General features: G+C 47.4%; 2 protein-coding genes across 7 annotated transcripts in view; one reads left to right on the top strand and one right to left on the bottom strand.

Moving 5' to 3' along the window:
• Window positions 1–278: 278 nt before the first annotated feature.
• TCAF2 (TRPM8 channel associated factor 2) lies at window positions 279–23,316 on the bottom strand. Of its 6 annotated transcripts, none has more exons than XM_042024275.1 (10): window positions 23,010–23,316; window positions 22,306–22,534; window positions 14,971–15,094; window positions 13,536–14,169; window positions 10,102–11,072; window positions 8,115–8,209; window positions 6,887–7,100; window positions 5,274–5,513; window positions 3,080–3,417; window positions 279–1,518 (listed from the first exon to the last, which is right to left on the bottom strand). In XM_042024275.1, the coding sequence occupies exons 4-10, from the start codon at window positions 14,150–14,152 to the stop codon at window positions 1,273–1,275; spliced, it is 2,721 nt and encodes a 906-aa protein (XP_041880209.1). In that variant the 5' UTR covers window positions 14,153–14,169; window positions 14,971–15,094; window positions 22,306–22,534; window positions 23,010–23,316; the 3' UTR covers window positions 279–1,272. The 6 variants fall into 6 exon arrangements, with proteins under 6 accessions (XP_041880209.1, XP_041880206.1, XP_041880208.1 ...); XM_042024272.1 differs by having other exon boundaries at window positions 13,536–14,223; XM_042024274.1 differs by lacking the exon at window positions 22,306–22,534 and having other exon boundaries at window positions 13,536–14,223.
• Window positions 23,317–23,382: 66 nt separating this feature from the next.
• The window catches only part of FKBP4 (FKBP prolyl isomerase 4), a 16,565-nt gene continuing 15,922 nt past the window's right edge, over window positions 23,383–24,025 (top strand). The window contains exon 1 of the mRNA XM_042024279.1: window positions 23,383–23,657. Coding sequence (XP_041880213.1) covers window positions 23,574–23,657 — 84 coding nt within the window. The 5' untranslated portion in view covers window positions 23,383–23,573. The remainder of the gene's footprint in view (window positions 23,658–24,025) is intronic.

Genomic DNA, 24,025 nt, shown 5'->3' on the forward strand with positions numbered 1-24,025 from the left:
TGCTATTCTCAGCTGGATTTTGGGACCACTTACCAAGCCTGAAGAACGGAGGCTGCACAGACTCTTTAATTGTGACTGATATTTGGCCTAATGTGCCCTCCTTTGGCACTATGACATATATGAGGCCACACCACAGACTAGAGACTTCCATGGGGGTTTTTTTCAACTTTGACCAACTTTACCACCAAGGCCACTTCTATTCAGGTCAGTTCTATTTAGGCCTTTTTTTACTGGGCACGGAGACATGAAAATAGGACCACATACAAAAGTTGCAAGTCTACAGTGACTTTTAAAATTTATTAATGATACATAAGGAATAGGCTGGGACTAGTGAGCTCTTAGGCTAAGTGTTAATGTGCTTTCCACACTCCATAATAGCTGTGCAATTATGAAAGAGATGGGAGTAACATGAACTTCTGTTGCACCTTGGAAAAGGCTGGTCCTCTGTCTTGATGAACTGTTGCCTCCCTTCCCTCTGCTCCCTCAGGCTGTCAGGTCAGTGCCTGTATTTTAACCTTTGATGAGTCCACAAGTTAAACCATTACTGACTATAATCAAATCCCCTCCCTGTTTCCGCTCTCCCACCTTCATCAGCATATATCTTGATGTCAGGCTATGGTTGAGGGACAGCTACAACTTAAAACTGACTTGTTCGCATAAACACAGTTGTTGGGTCACACAGACATAGAATGTAGGAAGAAACCTACAGCATTTCAGCATCAAATATGCATTATATAACCTGTATATAAGCATCATAAGGCCACTTTCACGATAGGTGTGGAAGTTCTGCATAATTAGAGGAATTAAAAATTTGAGATTTTATTATATTTCACTATTATTATAATAGTGAAAATCTCATGCTACTGAGATTATAACTTAAGAATACAACATTGTGGAGGCTCCTATTTGCTTTAAAGATCTATACTCTCATGGTAAAGTCCTTGAAACTGGTCCAGTGACTGGTCCACCCTGAAAACTTCCATTACATCAGAGAAAGGTTCTGTAGGAACTGAATTGACTCAGAATTACATTCCTCCTGAGGTGAAGAACCCAGAACAAAGCTCATTGATTATTCAACCCTTCAGAAGATAGCTTAGGTGGTTGCTGATCTGCTGATCCCTGTTGAATTTCTGTTGGGGTTGGCCTCCACTGGCAGCAGGAAGCTGAAGAATCCAGCATAAATCCAAGCACATAGTGAGCTATCATGTAGCACACAAGGAGAAAAAGATAGGCCATAGCTAGTATGAGAACCAAGATTTAGGTAGTTTTCCTTTATGGTCTATAGGATCTCATTGGGTCCTGTTCCCAGCTCGGTAGAGAGGACAGTTCCACAGACAACTCTTTCTTGATAGGCCATCCCCAGGCTGTAAAGAATGGAGCCAAATTCTTATTCACCTGCTGAGAAAACTTCTGTGCCCACAAGTTCATCTTAGAAGTGTTGTCTTTTGGGATGGAGGACATTTTCTGGTAGTCTGAGAAGAGGTGGGTGAAGGGGTCCCAACCAAACCCTTCCTGCAACTGATGGAAAAGAATGCAGTGTAAAAACAATTAAGTTATCATTTCACTGGCATTATTCCTGTGTTACACACAGTAGAAAATTCCACAGGCCTCTGCAGTGTCTTTTAGAATGAATGTAAATTTAAATGAAAGCATCCAACTTTCAGGCTTCAGAACATAACTAACAGCACTAAAGTACAGAAAAATACCTCCCCATTACACTGGCCTCCCAAAACAAACAGAGATCAAAGATACATTGGGAGTAGCCAGAAGTGTCAGCAACCTATTATATAAGCTGCTGCTCTGGGGACAGTGAAAAAGCGTCAGAGGGGGCACTGACAGAATAGCTAGAAAGAAGGAGCACAGGAGAACAAAGAGTATTGAGAAAACAGGAAGGAGAGATTATGAACAGGGCATGCTTTGGCTAAGAATAAGAACAAAAGGAATTCTTACAGAAAAACTGCTGTTGCAGAATTAGAATTGTTCTTTTATGTCACATTTATTCCAGCAGTCCTGTTAGGAACCAGATAGGAGATGGGAGATCCCAGCCTATAAGTGTGGGTGAGGCAGTGAGGCAGTGGCCAAACTGGTAAGGTATTGTGGGAAAAATTCTCCTCTTAAAACTGTTTCACATTGTATAAATATTTTGTTACTCATTTCAGCAAAAAAACCCCCAGAGGTTGACTCTTCAGCTTGATGATCCAGGTGCTTCTCCAGGATGTGGAAAAAGCAGGATCAATACTCCTCCGGTAAATACTCTTTTGCTCATATGAAGTGTGAGAGCTCTCAGACAAGGGAGCTGAGGGATACTCACCTCACAACAGTCAGTAGCTCAAGCTATCATAATGGACATCTGCTTTGCAGTCCCAGTTAAAATCAGGTTGAGTGCTCTCTCCATTAGGCTAATCGTTTCTAGGAGGATTAAGGGAAAGCGGGAAATCTCTCTTGCATGCTTCCTGAGAGAATGCACTTTAATCTAGGACAGGGTTCATGTTTTAGTCTCGACCACAGTGAGGGATCCAGTTCCTTGTGCAGGAGGATAAGCTGAGCCCATCCTCTTGTCACTTGATGGACTACACTGGCTCCACCCAGTGCACTGAACGATATGAACACCCTCCTCTTCGTGTGTTTTGTAAAAGGCCATGTAACTCACCAGGAGACTGTTCAAAGCCTGGCTCTTCTAGACACTTTACAGTGCCAAGGTTTTTTGACAACTAGCCCGCTATCCCACAGGAAATCTGCCCTGGACTAAAGAGCTGTGCTCAAGTTTGATCCTCCTTTTCCCATGTTGCATAACAAGCAGCAGTTCCTGTTTCTCTTCCAGGGAGCAAGATTAGCACATAGCACTAAGCTATCTCCCTGAGTGGCTAAGCCCAAGTCTGGCAAAGGAAGGTTTTCAGGAGACATCAGCTTTAGGCAATCTGCCTGTTTACCTCTCAGGTGCTTTCTGGGCCCAAGATAAACCCTGACAGTAATGAAACACTTAAAAGGCTTCACAGCTACAGCCACCAGGCTGCAGACATCCCTCTGACAGAGGCTTCAGTGACTGCACTAAGAACACACACACACTTTTCCCTGTTACCTGCAGGTATGTCTCCAGAGCAGTCCACACATTCCAGTCCTTCAGCTGAGCACCTTTCTTCAGATAGTCTTTTATCCTTTCCTTCCGACACTGTGGCCTGAGTGCCTGGTGGGCCTGATGCCTGGGAATGCCCAGCACCTCCTCATGAACATAGACAGACCAGAGGTTGCATGTGGCCTCTGTGGTGTGAGGAGGAAACTCCCATGCCTGCTGCTGTTGATTGTGTCCCAGCTCATGGATGGGACCCCAAAGACCAGTAGTTTTCATATGCTTCACATCTAACATCTCCTTCGTTGAATCCAGGTGGCCCATGATGGGGTAGCCAGAATGCATCCAGCCTGCAGGAGACAGGTAACAACACGTGCCAGTAAGTGCTCACCTCAGTGCTTCTGAGACATAAGTTATTATTTATTTCCTATTTTTTTCATTTCTCTAGTGCCTTTCCTCCCTCTCACAAATAACACTTTTTTTACTACCATGAATGACCAACTTTTCCTAGTGTGACATAAGGAAACATATCAAATTTCACCCTAACAAATAGTCACCCTAACAACAGTCCAACAAGTAAAGGCAGGACTGAACCATCAGTTAAGCACAGCTTCACCTGCTTTCCCTTTATATACATAAATGTACACTCATGGTTGGACTGAAGTTGAGGTTTTAGGATGAGGAAAAAAGCCTGGCCATTGCCCAGAACGCACCTGGACTCTCACAGGCTGAGCATAGTTGACACCAACACAACCATGCAATAATGTGATTCAGCACCATGGCACTCCTTGAGTGCTCCTGTGCAGAGTGGGAATACTGCAGGCCTGCACTCCAGTGGCAGTGGTGCGAATGAGACACATGGAAAACACAGTTTGTCATGCCTAACAGCTGCAAAGCCCATCATACCTAAGCCTGTTTGTAACCTTGCAGGATAGCTATTCCATAAACAACTTCCCAGCAGGTTGCTAGGCAAGAAACTTGCACTGAAAGGGCTTTTACTTATGTCTCCTTGGTGTCTTCTTCCCTAATTGGTCCTCCTTCTTGAAGATTCCAAGAACTTCATGCAAGAGCAATGCCCCCAAATTCAAACACCTGTTGCAGCAGGGGATAAGCAGCCCTTCACACAGAGGCAGCCTCGTGAGTGAACAGGAATGGCAATCCTCTTCCTGCAGGAACTAGTGAACATGAACATGAACGGCCTGGAACTGTTTTCTGCAGGAACTAGTGAAGATCTTGAGCTTCCTCTTTTTTAATAAGAGGGATATATGCAATTAGCAATCACTAGCACCCAAAAAGTTCAGATCCAGAAATGTGAGTGAAACCATTTAGTCCACCCAAGCCAGAAGAAATTTTATGTCTGTAGACAATGATATTTTTAACTGGCATTTGCTCAGCATAGCAGAACCTAACACTCCCAAGATGTGCCACAAATTCTTTCCATTGTTGCTTAGCAAAAGTTTAGGGCATCAGGGCTCATGCCAAGCCCTTGTCTCATTGTGGGATGAAGAATTTAAATGGTTTATTTTGGAAAAAAACTGAGCAAAATTTTTATTGCAAAGCTCCATGTTTACCATATAATTTGATTCTAGATCGAAGGCATTCAGTTCATAACTGGAAAAGCTGGAGTGGGGGAACGTCAGCTGCAAAAATACACACTCCTGGCCTTTGACAGCAATACCATATCTACTTCCCCACTGCTGTCATCTCAGGCACACATCTTTTCAGGCTAAGCTTTGCCCACAATAGCCTTTGTGAGCCCACCTCCAGCAAGTTGGCACCCAGAGGTTTAACTGTCCTGTGAACAGTCCTGCGGCTGAGCCAGAGAAAAAATAGAAATCGGGTCACTGCTTCCCAGCTGTACTGGCTCTGCAGTGCATTCAGGAGGGAGAACGAGTAACTACATGTGAGCTAAAGCCACTGCAGTCAGCAGCTCTGCATCATAACACACCCTGACAGGAGAACAGCTGAGGAGACAGCACCAATTTTGAGAGCAGCATACAGAAAGGTCAGTATGTTTTTCAAGCCCTGCCTTACCACGTTTCCACCCTGATGGAGTAGCTCACAATTATGCAAGGGTCACAGTCATTTAACACCTCACATATGTTCCCAGTCTGGTTTTAGCAAAATAACCTTGAAGGAACAGACACTGCTGCTAGAGGCCACTTGCCTCTTAGCCCTGGAGAAGGCCATATGGCAATGTACCTACCACATGAGATCTGGACATCTGTTACAATCCTCTCTGGCCTTGGGAATTTTGCTGGTATGGCTGCCAACTTGCTTATCGCCACCATGATCTCGTTCCACAGGGTCAGCAGCGGCCGTGGGTCCTCCATGTGGTGGATGCTGTCAGATGGCACTGTCAGGATGAGATTCTCCACAGCCAGCTCTGCCCAGGGAGCAGGGTAGTGCCGGATACAGGCCTCCCACTGCCTTTCACAGGTCTCCCCTACAGCAACAAAACAGAAAACGAGTTAAGCACGATTCTGACTCTGGAGTATGCTCACAGAGGTCAAGGTCAGAGAAAGAGACCATGGCCATGAAAATTTCTTGGAAAACAATATGTGGTAGTTGCGTGACTGAGGGTGGTGGCTGTTAAACAGCCAGTCCTCAATCTGTTCTTGGGAAGCCTCTTCAGGCTCTTTAATAGGTAGGAAATAGAAAAGGACTGGCATATAACAGAACAGCATAGCGAGAACAGATCCCTGGTTTGTATCAGAGAACAAGAAGCATCAAGTTTCTCCAGTATCTAATTTCTTTTTGTCCAGCAGAGATTCGCTGTTTCACATAACAACCCTGGTTCTGTTCAGTTTGAGAGAGAAGAGAAGAGAAGAGAAGAGAAGAGAAGAGAAGAGAAGAGAAGAGAGAAGAGAAAAGAGAAGAGAGAAGAGAGAAGACTGCTGGAAACACGGGACATTCAGCAGAGATGTCTTGTAGGGCCTAGAAATGTCCATACGGGGGCACAGTAGTGCAGGCAAAGCACAAAGAATGCTTTGCCGGGGCAGAGATCAGTCTCCCTCTCCCAAGCACAACGGTTTCCATCACAAATAACAACTCCAGCCTCCAAGAAATGTTGGTGTGGACAAACCATGCCCATTTTGTGAAAGCTCTTTCACCTACTCCCAGCCACATAGCAGGCTCAGAGTGACTAAATGACTTACCCAGAAGCAGAGATTCATAGAACTGTACAATAGTTTGGATGGAAGAGATCTTAAAGGTCACCCACTTCAACCCTCTTGCTATGAGCAGGGACATCTTCAACTAGATCAAGTTGCTCAGAGTCTTGCCCAATTTGACCTTGAATGTTTCCAGGAATGAAGCATCCATCACCTCTTTGGGCAAGCTGTTTCAGTGTTCCACCATCCTCATGGTGGAAAAGCTTCTTATTTATACATAGTCTGAATTGATCCTCTTTTAGTTTAAAACCACTGCCCCTTGTCCTGTTGCAACAGGTCCTGCTAAAGGGTTTGTCCCCATCTTTCTTGCCCTTGGTGAAGCCATGCTGGTTGTCCCAAATCACCTCCCTGTCCTCCATGCCTTAGCATATAATCTAGGAGGATCTGTTCCATGATCTTCCCAGGCACAGAGCTGGGGCTGACAGGTTGGTGGCTCCTGGGGACCTCCCTTCTACCCTTCTTAAAAATGAGTAGAAAAATGGGAATCCCAGAGGACAACATAGCAAGGAAAATAAATCTGGGTATTCCTAAATCCAAGTATTTCTAAGACCTTCCTAAGCACAGCACAATCTTTACTTTCAGTCACTGGGACAATGGCATCTGTGAGCAGCCCTCGGGCAAAAAGCACCAAGGTAAACAAACCTACCAAGCTTGAAGAAAGGAGCTCTGACTGCCCCTTCCACCGTGATGGGCACATTCCCCAGGACACTCTTTGCTGGTACCACGATGTAAATGAGGCCACCCCAGAGGCAGGAAATGGATTGTTTCTGGCAGGCAACATCACAGGTTCGTATTACCACTGGTGCCCGTTTCAGCTCCTTGGCTTGAGAGAGGTCATCTGTGTGACACCCAACCTGCACCTGGCAAGCAGAAGTGTAGGAACAGCTGGTCAAAGGTGTGCCAGTGTGGCCTGGCAGGCTGACCTCAGCACCCTGAGCTCTCCACTGCAGCACTGTCCCTACAGAGCATGCACACAGAAGCAGCCTTCTGACTCCAGCCTAGTTCAAGTTTTCAGCCTGTGGTGACCAGAAGCAGTAAACACAGTAAAAAAGAAGTTAATGCTAGCCCTGTCTCAGACAGTCTTACAGCTGTACTTCTAGTATTCCTGGCTCAACTACATCCTTCACCAGCAGGTCAGGGTACTGCAGTGACTTCTTCCACTGCACAGCACTTGCATTGATCATTCCTCCACCCTTCACCAGCATCAAAGTCACTTCCTATAACACGAGTTGGAGAGATGTGGTCACAACTGGCTTCTTTTATCGTGCCTCTTCCTTAGAGCTCTCACAGTGAAACAGACTGCATATGGCTTCAGGATCAGACAGAAGCACCTGAGTTAACTTTGCATTTCAGCTGCAGAAAGGTCGCTGCAAAAAATATCCAAGCAGATAAACATTTACCTCTGCTGTATTCTGCAGAGAACAGGATCCCAAGTAATAGTGCCTATCTCATCTGGATACATCTACATGAGCAGTAGTGACAGCACCATCAAAGGAATTTATGAGAGATCTGGAGAGATGGAATCAAGTTTGGTTCATAGAAGGGCACAAGTACTTATTTCGGACCTGAAAATCACCTTGATCAGGTTTTTTTGTACCGTAACAGAACAAAAAACAGCAGCCCTCAAGCAGCAGCCACACTCAATTATCCCACCAGCACACAGAACAGGAGGAATGCAAAAGCAAAGTGTGAGGACACAAGGTGAAAAAATGATGCCAAAGCATTTAAAGTGCCACAGGGTGGCAACAGTAGGAAAGGGCGGGAAAGGTATTAAGGAGAAAGCCATTAAGGAGAAAACCCTTCCCCGTGCTATATTTGAGTGCTCAACCAACGAATACACAGGTGTAAAGCAATGCCAGGCAGAGCGAGCTTACCTTCAGACCAGCACCGACCACCAGGCAAGGGCAGGTTATAACTGCTGTGTGCCCTTCGGGGAGGTAGAGTCCTGTGCTCCTCCAGGCTGTCTTTCCTAAAACGTAAGAGAACAGTCCTGAACGGTCAAGCACTTCCTTGTCCAGACCATCAGTGATCCTGGAGATTTCAAGTTGCAACAGAAGAACAATCTTCCATCCTTTCCTTTTCCCTTGCTCTGCACTCACAGAACCATCTCGCATTTACCCAACCTATCAAAAACAGTTTCAAAGAAATGAACAAAATCATCACACCATTAGCAAGCAAGCCCACCCAGATTTAAACTTCTGGAAATGCAAAGCTTAAATGTGTTTACTACTATCCTTCAAAAATAAGGGGGAAAAAAGAAGCCAAAACCTCAACACCTCCTACACTCAGATCCTCTTATCCTAAAGCCCTCTTGAGAGGTGCCAACTGTGGTGGTATTAAACATGGCTGAAGTTGTAATGGTCATAAAACATTTCCCAAATAACAGACTAACAGTGGCATCACATTTTTCCTTAGTGACTAGTCCAGCACAAACTGGAGCCCACAAGAATTGTCATTTCTAGCTGACTGAAGTGATGAGAAACCCTCAAAAGATGATTCTGTGCTAGGTGTACCTGTAAGAAGGGTGCCACTAGAATTCAGCATGTTTCTAAACAGTCTTCCCACAGAAATGCAAGTCTCCTCAGCATGAATGTCTTTAAACACTTGCAATTTACAGAATTTACAGTGCAAAATGGATCCATCTCTATTGTACTGATCAGGCAGATTCCACTCCCTAGTTCTGACACAAAGTTTACTTAGGCGTATTTCAAACCAAACACCAGAAGTCCTAAAAAGCTGAACTGTCATTAAGCACCCAGCTTACAACCTTTCCTGTCATCCAAGAAAGCAGGACCAGTTTTGTCAAGCCCAACCCAATCCAAGGAAAAATGCAAGTTAGACTATATCACAGTGTTTTACCAGTTCATCTCAGTTTTGCTGAATTTGCACGAAAGGGAGTTTTGAAATGGTGTGCAGGGTTTGCTAGCTTTTCTTTCTTTTTTGTTTATGTGAAATGACACAAATTCTGAGTATTTTCTGCTTTTGTCCTGACTCATTAGTGTTAAAACCAGTGAGAAGTTATTCTACAACTTTTCTCTCTGCACCGCCACTGCACTCAGACATTGCCATTCCAGAACAGCCTCCTTTAGCTCATTAGAACAATTCGGAAACAACTCCTCTAAATCATATTCTAATACCAAAAAAATCTGTCCAGGGGATAAACCTTACTAGTGGAATTTAACCCAGAGTTTAAACATATCAGTTGTGAGCAGGAATCTCAGCAAGCTGATACAGGTACAAGGCCTAAGCTTAGATAAATCATTAATGGTGTATTTACTCAATACCTTGGCTTCAGTGATGGTGTCAACCCAAGAAATTCCCACTATACTTCCAGCGTCTTTCACCCTCAAAACCAAATCTTCCTTCTGTTGTGCTGATACACTGAGCTGTGGGACTGTGCTATAACTCAGGCTGAAATTACCTAGATAACAAATAAACCTTTTGTTTCTAACTCCCACCTCTTTGTAGGATGGCTCCATAGACAGCTGTATCAGCACAACTACAGGAACAGCAACCTGCAGTGTGGAGTCCAAGGTTTCTCAGAGAAGCTTTCCTGCCAAAGCCATTGTGCTGTGCAGGTGCCCTGTGGCACTTGTTAGGGGTTCTCCAGCCAGCGCCTGTGCACCAACAGGGAGGAAGCAGGACTTCCATGGGATGTTTCAGGGTGCTGACATCAGGGCTGGCCACAAAAGAAGCCTGTTTGCCACTGCACTGAGGTCAGCCTCCTCTCAAGCCCACGGTGAAATTGCACATCTGTGCCCACGTTCAGGCGTCCACAGACACAGGCACACTGAGGGCAGGCACCCCACTGCTTGCTCCCAGCAACAGGATGCCTTGATAGGAAGAGAGATAGCTCCTCACCTGGGTTTGTGCCATCAATTTCCACAGTGACAGGGAGGGCACAGACCCCAGCAGCAGATTTCTGCAGCAGGGCCCCGCAGTCTGTCATGGTGAGGGACAGCTCGGTCGCCATGCAGAGAAGCACTGCCTCTTTGGAGTTGCTCTTGACCGGGCAGTGCCTGCTGACCTGCGGGATCCCACTCCTCTTGAGCACTTTGGTCAGGATGCGGTGGAGCGAAGCATACGCCGGGCAGTCGTGGGCTGGGATGTGCAGGAAGGCAGCGCAGTCCTGTGCCAGCCGGGGCAGCCAGCCCTTCAGGGGCTCCGTGAGCTCCCGGCGCTCCTGCAGCTGCGTGCTGAAGAGCAGGAGCGCCCTGCGGAAATGGTAGTGCTCCCCCGGGCCCACGGGCGGGTACTTGGCTGCCTGGCCTCTCTGCCCCAGGATGCTCAGCCCAAAGCGGTTCAGGATCCTGTTGCCAGGATATTTTGCCACAGCGGCTTTGCCACAGTTCTGGGAAGCCCAGTACCAGGCCTGGCCCCCCATGAGCAGGCCACCTCCCTCTGCCACGAACGCGTGGATCCTCTCGGCATCTCCGTCGCTGTAAGAAGAGCAGCAGTACACGCTGAAGCCGCCTGCCAGCTGGGACACCTGCGACTTCACCTCTGCCTGAGACAGGAGGCCGCACAGCGTCTTCAGGCGGGGATGCACCCCCACCAGCCCCTTCCTCCCGGCATCCAGCCAGGAGACAGCATTGAGCAGGAATCTGGCCAGCTTTGGGGAGAAGAGTTGGCTCTCGTGGGTCGCCAGCAGCACGCGGCCGCGGCCGTAGCGTGCGGCAGCCAAGAGGCAGCGGTGGGAGCTGTCCAGGCACAGCGGGAAGGAGAGGGCTCCGTGCACCAGCAAGGTGGAGGGGATGCCCCCCGTCGTCAAATCCAGCTCCGACACACCGCGCAGGAGAGACTCGGCATCAAGGCTCAGGTTGGCCTGGTGCCTGCAGAACCAAGAGAGGTCCAGGTTAGCCCCCTGCCCAGAATCCTTGGCACAAAATAATTGGTGTCATAGCTGAAACTTAAGGAGCTCTTTTCTTGATTTCACAGAATATTCTGAGTGAAGGATCTAGATTCTAGAAGGATCACTGAGTCCAGCTCTTAAACGAGTGCCCCATACAGGGATCAAAGCCACCTCCTTGACATTATTAGCACTGTGCTCTAACCAACTGAGCTATTCTCAGTGGCCATCCTTGCCTCTTCTTTCTCCTCCATCCCAGTACATCATGCTGTCAGTTCTTCCATTAAAAAAAAAAAAATATTCATCAATACCTCATTTTTCTCCTTTTAAAGCCTCAGTTTTTACAGCCAAGCAAATCTGTAGGTATCTCAGCCCTCATTTAAAAAAAGGAATGAATAGGTCAAAAGGAAGCTTCTAGACCTCTGACTTTGAAGAGCCGCTTGAAAATCAAAACACATTGTAGAAACTCAAAAATCAGACCCTTCATATTTTTAAAACTGCAGGTTTAAACTGGACATAATGTGGGAATTGGCTTACCTCCTTTAAGAGAAACTTTCTCTACTTGCCCCACCCTAGCCTTTACAAGCTAGGCAAGCCCAAAACATTTCTGTGTCTTTTCCCAAGCTCTGCCACTGTTGAGAACTGAAGAAAGGAATGCTAGGACAGATGGGCTACACGGACAGGCAGACACACGGCTACACAAAGAGTGAGTGACTAGAAGTTGAATTAGAGCCTTAACACATACACCTCAGTTAGCTCACATTGTTGGTCTCCACAATAAAAAGAAATTAGGCTGTGCAAGGCTCTCTTACCTCTGCTATTTCCATATAACTCCTATATGTCACTGTGGAGAAAGACATGCTGAATTACTCTCATTTGCTCTGTGTACATTTTCGCTTGGTTCTGCCAAACACTTTTCCCTCAGCACCTGTGAAGTATCTGTTGTTACACGGCCATTGCAGCCAACTCAGTGAGAATAAATGATGCTGCCCTTCTTCATGCCCGCAGGACAGGAATTAAATCTGCAGCTCTTCTTTGATTATTACTTTATTGAGACCTTTTGTCACACAGAGCATGTGCCCAGGCATATGGCACAGCCCCTGCCTCAGACTGAAGTCTGATTCTCTGCACACAAATCTGGCAGGAAGACCCAGATGTACAGAGCTGTTGCGTTACACAGAAATCTGAAATCTAAATTTCTCTGTTGTTTTGGATTCAAACAAAATCCCCACAAAAACAATCAAACAAGGTTGTAATTCACCCTTAGTTATCATTTGCAGTCTTGTTAATTGTGATGTAATTTTTCTCTTCTGAACTCGTCTCCCCTCTCCCTCTTCCATGCTCTGTGCGTGAAGCAGTGGGAACATGCCTGTGCAGTGCAGGTGGTAACAAGAAGCAACCAGCAAATTTTAATTAAGCAACCTGATTTGTTAGCTGTGTCCTAAGCATTTCACTGAATTCAACAGCAGAGATCTCTATGACCTTTACTGGTGAACAACAAAAAGTATCAAATTCCATTAATTGTTTGAAAATACTAGAAATTTAGTGCTCTATATCCACAAGGAAAAGGCTGTGAAGGAAAGACTTGTAGGGAGATTTACTGTAATTGCTGTGGCTTTCACTGCAGTGAAATGAAGCTGCCACATAGAGGAAGTGCAGCAGCACTAAGGCTCCTTGGAGAACCTGCTGTGTCTTGTGTAACTCAGCAGAAAGTGGCAGGAGAAAGAGCCTGGCATAGCCATTGGCAAGGGGAGGAAGATGGCAGGACAACATCCAGGACTCCAGTGTCTGGTCAGCTGTACAATATGAGTTGTAACAGCCCTGAGTTTTACACCTGATAATCTTGGACCCAAAGGGCCAGGCTGGAATCCCAAACAAACCAGGACACTGAGATTTCCTGTCCACAGCCTATGTCAGAAGCTGAGAAGGAAGGAGGCACCCAGCCTCAGCTCTGACCAGCTCCAGGGTCTTACCTGCAAGGAACAGGCTAAACAGGTTTAGCAGCTGTCAGCCAGAGCCTGGCCCCAAGAGCTGGCCTGCTGCTTCATCTCCAACCTGGTTTTCAGCTGTGGGAAAGTTGCCCTAAATGTAGAGATGTGTGGGGAGCAGGAGAGGAGTTTCTCCTCCTGTTCCTGTTTTGCTGCATTTCACTCAGGTACATTTGATCAGGCAGGCTGCTCTAAAAGATGGCTCCCCTCATTTCCTTCCCCTTGAATGGTTTCCCTGGGCCTGGCCCAGCTGACCTGGAAGCAGCTGAAGACAGCATTCTTTCCAGTTGCAAAGAATGGGAAGGTCCCCTTTAGACTGGAAGGCAACAATTCCATCCTGGCTATTAAAGAAGCAGCACTCGCCATCACCCTCACCTCTCACCTCCCAAATCTTGTACAAACAACTCACGTGCATAACCTGATCAGAGGTTTAAAGAGAGGGCAATTCAGATACTCACGGGACAACTAATGGGATCTTGGGAATCTTCTTGGCGACTTTGAAGACACCTTTTTCCACGGCGTTCCCTGTGAAGTACACGCCAGCTACACTGGTCACCTGGTTCCCAGGGAATTCGAACAGCACCTTCTCCTTGCCGTGTCGACTCGCCCAGTACCAGGCTTGGCCTCCAACGAGCAGCCCTCCACCCCCTTTGACAAATTCCACAATGCCTTTGGCCTGGGAGCTGTCATAGGCATCCATACAGAACACCCCCATGGAGGGGCTGGGCTCTGCCCCTGCCTGCACTCGGGTGCCAGCCCCGAGCAGCACCTGGGACAGGGAATCCAATTTAGGATGAACCCCAACCAGGGCCTCTGGGCAAGGCTTGAGCCACTCCACAGCATTTCTGAGGAACTGGGAGAACTTAGGGTCCTTCAGGATTCCTTCGTGGGAAACGACCACCATGTGGCCCTTCCCGTAGTGTGAAACAGCAATCAGGACCTGCTTCTTAGCGCTCAGGAGCACAGGGTAGGCATCCTCTCCAACAAGGAGCAGCTCACAGGGAACAAAACCTCCAGTGAAGTCCCACGGCCCGACACCATCCACTAACCGCTCATAGGTGGCACAGGGATTCATCTCCAGGACACTCCTGCCTGGTGGAGAGAAGGCCAACATCCATTCCAGTAAAGCTCAGCAACAAGGAACAGCTGTAACAACCCCATAGAGCAATTTTTTTTGTTGTCAAGTAGGAACTCAAAACAAACAGGAGTCAGATTTGTGGATACAATTTTTTCAGGGATTTGGTTTGTTTGTTTGCTTGTTTAGCTTTATCACACTGTTTACACATTTAAATAGAAGCGACAAGTATACCACAATTACGGAGACAAAGTGACTGTTTCAACGAATTCTGCTATGCACCATGGAGGAAAACAGGGAAATAAAAGTATTCACTTTCCCATTAGCAATTTATTTGAACAGGGGAAGTGCCAGAGGCTCCAGGAAGTCTACTAGGAACTTGTATGGCAGAGGTGGTTTACACAGGAACAGCGAGAAAATAAAAAGACTGTATCAACACAATGCACAACATAATTCAAACACGAAGTTCACATTTTAGCTCCTAATTGGATACATACAGAGCTACATGCTGTTGCTGCAACATTGTATCCCAAAGTTGCACTTTTCTACCTCTATTTAGGCACTATAAGCCTGTGCTTCGTATTAGGAGGTGCTGTGAGAGGGAGGAGAGTCAGCAAAAATGATGGAGATTACCAGCTCCCCTGCAATAACTGTGAGTTTAAGGTGCACAGTACCCGGGAGAGCAGGTCCGGGCCCAGGAGATTCATGCCCTAGTTCCCTGATCCAAACTGCTTCACAATCTCAAGAAAATAATTTCCCTGTCCCATAGCTTTGTTTCATCTGTTTTCCCACCTGTGAAGTAAGGAGAGTGTACTGACCTTGATTGCCAAGCCCTTTGAGGTCTGTGAGTGACACGTACTCTGTTGTTAAGGCTCCTTCAGTTTGAAAGTTTGGCTCAGCTTTTTCCCAAACCTGTCTTCTGCTGAGCTGGGGCGGCTGTGGCTGTGCAAACAGGAAGGCTTAGAGGTATGGGAGTATGACCCAGTCCCACCCAGTTTGTGTCATTCAGGATTTAGAAGAGTGACTTTGAGCACAACACCCACGGCAAGGGAAGGAACTCCTCTGAAGGGGCGTGGACCTTTCCCTGGCAGCATCCCGTGCCAGCACCAGGCTTCACGCACACTTCATGTTTGGCTACCCTGAAAGCAAATCTTTGTCATACAAACACACGAAAATGGCAAGTCCTGGACAAGCTGCATCCTTGATCTGGATTTGTCACAAGCCTCAGGGTGCTTAGAAATGGCAACCTGATCAAGAATGACAATATTGCTCATCCTCTGGATATGCCCAGAAGCTCTGTTTTTCACCAAAACTGTCACGGGAGTCCACTATTGTTTTGCATATGATTGATGAGTCAAAGCTGCTGATTAACATAGGATAAAAACTACACTGCCCAGTAACCTAGTGCTTGATTGCTGGCTTAGTCTGAGTCCCAGCTTTGTGTCCCTGGGTTTGCAGAAGCCCTACAGGTCTAAGTGCTTTAGGGTGTTTTACTACGAATCACGCAGCAAAGTAACACAGCCTCAGAAAATACGGAAGGTTTTTTGGTGGCTTCTGTGGATTCGATACCAATGTACCTACACTGACACACTGATCATGGTGCAGGGGAGAGGAAAAGCAGGTGGATAGTTTCAGCAGCTCATATTAAATGATAGAATCACAGAACTACTGAATGGTTTGGGTTGGAAGGGACTTCAAAGAACATATAGTTTCAAACCTTTTGCCATGGGCAGGGATACCTTCCACTAGAACAGGTGCTCAAAGCCCCATCAAACCTGGCCTTGAATTCCTCCAGGGATGGGACATCCACAGCTCCTCTGGGCAACTCGTGCCAGTGTCTTACCATCCTCAGTACCTAAAAGGGGCTACAAGAGAGCTGGAAAGGGAGTTTTTGTGAGGGCATGTAATCACAGGACAAAGGGGAATGGCTTGAAAGAGGGCAGGTTTAGGTTAGATGTTAGGAAGAAATTCTCTACTGAGGTGTCCCTCTAAGGTGTCCCTGGAGCCTTCTCCAGGCTGAACAACCCCAACTCTCTGAGTCTGTCTCCATAGGAGAGGTGCTGCAGCCCTCTGATCATCTTGATGGCCTCCTTCGGACTTGTTCCAAGAGGTCTGTGTTTTCTTTGTACTAGGAACCCCAGAGCTGGATGCATTACCCCAGGTGGGACCTCACAAGAGCAGAGGGGCAGAATCCCCTCCCTTGTCCTGCTGACCACGCTGCTTTGGATGCAGCCCAGGGCACGGTTGGCCTTCTGCACTGCCAGCACACATTGCTGGGTCATGCTGAACTTCTGGTCAAACCAACACCCTCAAGTCCTCCTTGGCAGGGCTGCTCTCAATTCTCCACCCAGCCTGTATTTGTGCTTGGGATGCTCAGTTATTCTACATGGGGACGACCCACAGGATGAGGTTTGATGTAAGCTCAGCAAAGTTCTTAGCCGCCACCTTTCTTCTTATCACAGGATCTGAAAGCTAACATCCTATGCTCTCAGCCTAGGAGCACTGCTGCACCCTGGCATTTATCCAGAACAAGGTGTGGCTGTTTTGGAAAGGATTTTAACTCTCTTGGCTGAAAGCAACTGCGGCCATGTAACAGAATACCCAATTCCTATGTAATCACAATTTCTCCATTTCAACTGTATTAAGCATTTCAGAGTGGAGAAAAGGAAAGAAGTGCACACATCAGACCCAGACCAGACACAACTACAGATTATCTCCTCTTTCTAGAGAGAGAATGGAGAAAACAGCAGGGACAGAGAACATACCTGTCTAACAAGAATTGAAGGAAGCTGCAGAAGACTGAGCTTGCTGTCTCTCACATCAATTAGGAGGAAACAACCACTAGACCTGGGCACACACAGAAGGAAGAGGAAGATCTTGCTCCTAGCTGCCTTCCCTCTTAATGTGGAAGTAAAAATTCTCCATGACAGTGTCTCAAGACAAAGATTCTCAATTCCTCGTCTTCCCTCCTACCCCTTTCACCTCTCACCTCCAGAGGATTCCCACTCCCTGCAGAGCTGAGAATACTGAGAGTAGGTATTGGAGCAAACATTTATAAACCCTGCCAGATGACTAGTACTCTCCTAGCCTTTCTTCTGTCTCTGGAAAAGGGACAAAAATGTGATGGGAAGGTAATTTGCTTTCATTAAATGCAGACTTAAGATTCCATCATCTGCTGTCCAAAAGACATCACACAGAGGCAAAAGAGATACGATACAAAGGAAGGAATACCCCTTGGTTCACTCAGGAAGAATATCTGTGAGACAGATGAGCTGGGGGAGCTCTAAGGGTGAATATGGGAATAGATTTTGTGTGTTAAGTGGTCAGTCCCTTTCAGGTGAGTCTTTAAGGTCTCTATAAAACATGGGAGGACCTCCATGAGTAAAAATTATGGGACTGTGCAGTATCTGTGAGGGACAGGACAAAAGAGGCACTGAGGTGTCTCATCTGTTAGGAACACAGGCAGCCTAAGTGAGTGAGACACACCATTTCTAGGGATTTGGCTGTTCTTCCTCATTAGGGTGGGCCCATGGGTTTCCCAGTCTTTCCTCTCTTTCAGATTTGCAACCTAGCTGTCTGCACAGTAACTAAGAATCAAGAATGCCGCAAAGTCTGTAGGCAGTAAGGAATTGGTGGGCTCTTGCTTCTTCCCATGTTTATCAACAAATTGAGCAAGGAGAGGAATGCTGATGTTTGGCATTTGCTGAAGAGACAAAAATACTTATTTTCATTATGTCTGTTCATCAGCAACAAGGTTTTAAACTGAAAGAGGGTAGATTTGGATTTCGTAGATTTGGCTATAAGGAAGACATTTTTTTATGGTGACAGTAGTGAGACACTGTAATGGTCCTAACATCCAATCTGAACTTCCTCTGACACAGCAGGAGAAAAGGGATGGAGAGGTGGGGGGAAGCCAAGCAAGAAAGCTTGCATGGGAAATACAAAATTAGGGGAAAATACATTATGAAAACCTTTCCAGAGTTACATAATAAAAGTAAAAAAAACAAAGTTAAATATGTCTAAGGGAAATAGAGCCAAAGAAAAAGTAGATTAGGTTGCAAATTAATGAGAACTCCAAAATTAGATCAAGATAGCAATTACCAAAGGAAGCTATTCTAGGTATTTATTTATTTTTAACAATGACAGTCCTAAGAGTTATTAGGAAATAGACAGAAAATTGATAAAGCCTTAAAAAAAAAGGGGTTTTTTTAGTAAAAGTGCAGCAGAATCAATCAGGCAATTGCCACGTGTAATTACTGTTATTGGCATTATTTTCATGTGGCACTTCACAGCAATAGGTTTCAAAACATTACAATTTTCAAGCCTAGTAAAATGTTTTTGTGTTTTAAAAGGAAAAAACCAACATGAATTGCCCATCCTTTCTGGTGGCGTTACCATGGACACATTAGGGTACACTCACTGGCTAACGGGATGCAAAGAAATAGAAAATCTTAATGTCTAAACATACATTACAAGACCAGTAATCTTAATTGCTTTCAAGGCAAGGAAAGAAAAAAATGAAAGCAGCTGATGAAACATGACCAGGTATTTTAAAATTAATTTTGCATTTTGAAAGGTAAATAACATCTGAATTATAATTAATTTTACTATTTTTGAAAATCTATACCTGGGATCTAAAAAGGACAGCACATATCACATAAATGAAATCACCAAATAACAGAAATCCATGTACAGAAGCACGGAAGAAATCATAACCTTACTAGCTAATAATTTTTTAAAAATTAGACCTTGCCTAATTGCAAGTCCTACGGCCCGTAGTTTTAGGAAAGTGTTGACATCTGTTGGTGAACAGGGAGCAGAGCATCTCGGAAATCCCCGGGAAATGCAGACACAGAGCCCTTTTCCAGCCCGGCGCTGGAAGGGTTGAGTCTCATTTGCATGCCTGCTATGTAACAGCTCAGATCACTCCACTGTAAATGTTGCTCGATTTTAAAGCAGGGGATGAGTGTAACGCCACTGCTTTCATTCGAAAAGGAGCAGAAAATGTGTGTGGGCCATGCCAATCTACTGCAGCCTGCAGTGATGTGGTAATGAATATGGAAAAACAACAGCTTTATCCCTCCTAAACTAAAAGGATGGCACAGAACTTAATTTGCTATATCCTGTTGGGGAGCAAGGGAAAGCAGGGATACTGGGATAGCTCAGTGAAGCTGAGACTGAAGAACAGGCAGGGCATAACTCAGGTGATGGGCAGCTTAAAAATCTATCACTGACATGTCACACAAAATAAGAGTGTAGGGTTAGACTGATGAAGGTTTGTGCCCTACTGTGGACTTCAATGGTAGCGCTGCTTATTGCAACAAAAAAATGTGCAATTCCATCAACTGAGCATTGCTTCCTTCTTTTCACTGTTATTTTTTATAATGCAGCAAGGAGAAATCATTAAAGCTATCCCTGATCTATTGAGCCATGTATTTTTCCAGCTCAGTATAAGTGTGACACACCAGCAGATGAGCCTCTGGGGTTTCCTTGGGATTTTGACAGTAACCAAACAGTCTCTCAGAAGAAATGTATGCCAAGTGAAAAAACCAAACAAACTAGTTTACTTGGCCCTTTGTTGCAATCAATCAATGTTTTAAAGCCTTACTTCAAATAACATGGGTGCATAAATGATCACTCTTGCCCATGGTGTTTGAGCTATCTTTTCAGTATCAGTTTCCCCAGGAAGGTTTTCACCACACTCAAGCCACGCTGGGTTGAATTTTGTATTTCCTGGCAGCTGGCATCAGGGGTGTCCCTGCTGATGTCTGGCTGTCAGTCCACCTGCCAGCTGGTGGCCAATCCCAGTCAACACACAGTGTGTGGCCTCTGCCTTTATTCCTTTCTTACACCCTGTGCTCAGCCTTTTCAAGCCAATCAAGCGTGAACCCAGGGCTCTTGATGAGCGTGGTTTCAGTTCCTGTTCCAATCACAAATGAATAGTCAGGGTTGTTCCTTTTTTGGTTATTCTGTTTGCTGTTATCTTGAAATGTCATCTTTGAGCTTGTACAGACATGCATTCCTCACTTCTTTTCCCAGTTCCAGGGAGTCTGCGGTGCCAGCATGATCAACACAGCTGGGCAAGTGAACTTCCAGGCCACAGCGTGTCATGGTGAGGCTTTGGTCATCCCATACATCACACTGACTCCAGCCATGGCGTCAACCCTTTGACAGCACCCCAAAGGTTCTCCCATCTTGATGGGCTTTAGGCCACCTCGAGTCCTGCCCTTGCCTGTGTAGGATCTGTCGATAAAGTTGAGCTGTGTTGCCCTATACTATCTTTTACATTTTAAGTTCAAGCCTTGTTATCTTTAGCAAGTCTATACATAAACCTATTCCTAAATCTAGCATGTCGATGACCAGCTTTAGGTTGGCTTCATGTCCTGGGAGGTGGTTCTAGACTCTTGCTGGAACTTGTTGTTTTTTCAGGACATTTTACTGCTCAGGATGTTCTCTGCTGCCTTAGGCAATCATCTCACTTGTCTTTCACTGTGCCTGAGCACCATTGCCAAAATTTTCATTTTCTCTTCACCTACGCGTACCCATCTGAAATCTTTCCTTTGTGTCTGCAATGTATCTTCTGAGAACAGGCCTGACATGAGGCTCCTTTACAATGCTGTGGTACTACAAGCAGGCCTTAAAAGGGGCTTAGAAAAGAGACCGTTCCGACCTGCCTTCCCTCCATCCACACCCTACTGAAAGCACTATGGCATCGATATCACCCCAAACACTCACTGTCTTTTTGCTGCTGTCTCTGTCCCCTTTTCCATAAAGCCCTGCACATACAGCCCTTCAGGGAGGCCCTCAAACAGTATCTAAGCAGTCTTTGAAAAGTTACTAAGGAACATTGCTTGCAGTATTTAAATTACTTATGTAAGGGCTTGCACTGCTGCGTTGAAAACAGTGTGATGGCTGGAAATATGAGCTGTGTAACATCTGTAAATGATCTCCACTAAAAGATCTCCTTTCCTTTCTACTACTTATTACTTTATTAGACTTGGTTCTAGCATGCTTGGCAGTTGTAGATAATTTGAGACCAGTTACACACACTGCAATTTTTAAATGCTAGATTATGAAGTAGAAAACGTGCGGCTGGAAAGGTACCAGTCCCAAACAGAAACTTCATTGCCAAACATAAGACAGAATGACCTGCAAATGTTTATTTTAAACCAACATATAGTTGGTTTATCATTAGAAAATGCAGATGAAAAAAAGATGTCAGATGAATTGAGAGCATAAGAGAACTTGTGTGCTAATGCTGACTGGAGATTGTAAATTTAGCACTGTACAAACTCATTACATGAAGAATTATCTTCTATATTTTTGCTGTGCCTCCCCCAACAAGACCTGCTAGACCTGCTGGACCAGAACCAACTCAGATGCTTCTCTCTGTGTTCCTCAGTGTATCAGGGTCTACAGTCTATGCACAGAACCAGCTTTGTACCTCCTACAGATCTAATCTGCAGCCAAATAACTCATCCATGTTAAACTGCAAATCGAGAGCAGCAAGAAGCTTCTAGACCAAATGCACACAGAAACCACAATCCTTTCCTTCTCTGCCTTCTCCCTCTGAGTCAGTTTGAAAGTATACTAAAGTGTAGGTTTGCGTAGGGTTGAAAAGCATGTTTTTTCTCAGGGGAAACCTGTAGATTTTGCCGTTTACCCCCTCCTGCTAGAGTAACTACAGGTTCTTCTAGTCTCTTTTGCTACTACTTTCCTGTGGCACCGGCAGAGCCCACCTCAGGCTGCTGGAGTCGTTGTGCATCAGGCACAGACACAGCTTTATGCTGGCACAGAGCAGCTCTGGGTTGCACAGTCAGGTCAGACGCAACCTGTATCCTCAGAGAGCAAGCTCACACTCCAGGGATTTGCATTGCCCGGTGCCGCGAGACGGCAACGCGGCTTGGAAAGGCAGCTCCGGGGCACTGCGAGCCTGCTGCCTTTCACCTTCCGTCACCGCTTTGGTGACTGACGGCTCAAGCATCACGCCGGATATGCAAGCGCGGCGGGCCCGCCAGAAGCGGGCGGCTCCGCGCTGCTCCCATTGCCCGGCGCTCCGCGGGTGCGCGGCACGGCCGCGGCTGCGCAGCCCCGGCGCCGCTCAGGAGCGGCGGGCGGGGCTGCGCTGCTCCAGCCCCGAGCCCAGTACCTACCGGGAAAGCCGAGGGAGCGGGTGGAGAGGAAAGTTCAAGAAGGGCCGGGAAAGGTGCCGCGCTGTGCGAGGAGTGGGGAACGCTGCGTGGCCGGGGGGCGGATCTTAAAGGCTTGCAGTGGAAAGTTGAGCCCTTTTAACACTCCTGCTTTCGTTATTTATGGCGAAGAGGATGGATAAGGTTCTAGTCTGATTTTGCATCGCTGGATTTTGCGGAAGTGTCATACCACCTGTGAAGCATGTACAGATGTTGAGTAGCCCAGAATTAGACTGGTCTGCTAATTCCTACATATTTGCACCAATGTTCTTCATATTCAGAGAGAGCACCTACTTTTCTTTATGCATTCTTAAATACTCCAGCAGCAGGTTGATGCACAAAACGGTGCTACTTTATCCGGACGGATACAGACAGGCAAGCCACAGAGCTTAAACTCCGTGCCCTAACCACGTCTTTACCTTTCCTGGTCCTGGGTAACAAATCGTTTTCAAGGACATGGCTCCTAATGAGACCCCAACCAAGGGATGCCCGAGCTCCCCGGGCTGCATGCTCGCTGCCGGCACGATGCTACTGTGCCCACTTGTACCACCTTTCCTGGGACCACCCAGTATCGCGTGGTGGGCAAAAAGAATACAAGCCATGCATCTGCACAGGGCTGCTAAAACTGAGGGGGCAGGAGGGTTAGTTTTATTTTAAATGCAGCTTACAATGTAAAGCTTCCTCAGGGCAGGACGCAGCAGCTCCTCCTCGCTGCCGGGCCGGGCTCCCCTGCATCACCAGCGAGAGGTGGGCGCACCTGCCCTGCAAGCTCAGCGCTGTAAAAGCGCGCCCTCCCCTCCTGTCAGAAATAAGCTTTTCTTCCTCTTCCGCCTCCTCTTATTTTCCTTCGTCCCCACCGCCCCGGAGCGTAACGCGGCCAGGCGATTGCCTCACCCCCGCCCCGCCGGCCTCTCCGCCCCCGGGGGCGACGCACACTTTCACCCCGGCCCCTGGCACGGCCGGGCGCTTTGCGGCAGCCCGGCGGCCGCTCTAGAAACTTCTCGGTCCCTCCCTCTCCCCTCCCCTTCCTCCTCCTCCTCCTCCCTCAGCGACCAGGGGCCGGCGCTGCGGCGAGAGCAGCAGGGAAGGAGGCGTGCGGCGCCCGCCCCCACCCGCGCTGCCCGGAGCCGGAGGCGCAGCCAGGCGCTATCCCAGCCCCATCCCGGTGCCCACCGCAGCACCGACCCCGCGAGGCGGCCCTTCCCTGCGCAGAGGTGGCAGCGACAGGCGGCATGACGGCGGAGGAGATGAAAGCGGACGGGGCTCCCCTGGAAGGGGTGGACATCACTCCCAAGCAGGATGAAGGCGTCCTCAAGGTACCGAGCGACTGCTCCCCATCCCCAGCCTCCGCGCTAGCTCGGAGGGGTCCCCGCGCCGGGGGGGAGCGGGGACGGAAAGAGGGGGAACATTCCTCTTAGCTCCCCGGGCGCCCTAGCCCCACCGGCCCCATTGTGTGCCCCGCGGGGAAGGGGACGAGGCGGTCCCCGGGCATGCAGGCAGGGCTGGCGCAGCGCGGGCGATTAAACAACAGCCGCGGGGAGCGCGGAGGGCGGGAGCGCGCCCCGGCTGCGCAAGCGCTGCCCGGCCGCCCGGGGGGCTCCCCGCTCCTCCCGCCTGAGGCGAGCCAGAGCCCGGGCTGCCCGTCGGGAGAGCGTGGGGTCATGGGGGGGCTGCGTAGGGGAAA

The sequence above is a fragment of the Corvus kubaryi genome, unplaced genomic scaffold (genome assembly GCF_017639235.1).
Source record: "Corvus kubaryi isolate FWS band 111438036 unplaced genomic scaffold, C.kubaryi_AGA036_p1.0 37260, whole genome shotgun sequence".
In the NCBI taxonomy this organism is placed as follows: domain Eukaryota; kingdom Metazoa; phylum Chordata; class Aves; order Passeriformes; family Corvidae; genus Corvus; species Corvus kubaryi.

What these genes read in the sequence shown, in the direction of transcription:
- TCAF2 (XM_042024274.1), bottom strand. Translation starts at nt 14,191, where the DNA reads ATGTTGGCCTTCTCTCCACCAGGCAGGAGTGTCCTGGAGATGAATCCC. An exon ending in TGGTCGGTGCTGGTCTGAAG is followed by an intron (nt 7,101 to 8,114) that starts GTAAGCTCGCTC and finishes TCTGCTTGCCAG; the next exon opens with GTGCAGGTTGGGTGTCACAC. An exon ending in AGATGTCCAGATCTCATGTG is followed by an intron (nt 3,418 to 5,273) that starts GTAGGTACATTG and finishes TGTCTCCTGCAG; the next exon opens with GCTGGATGCATTCTGGCTAC.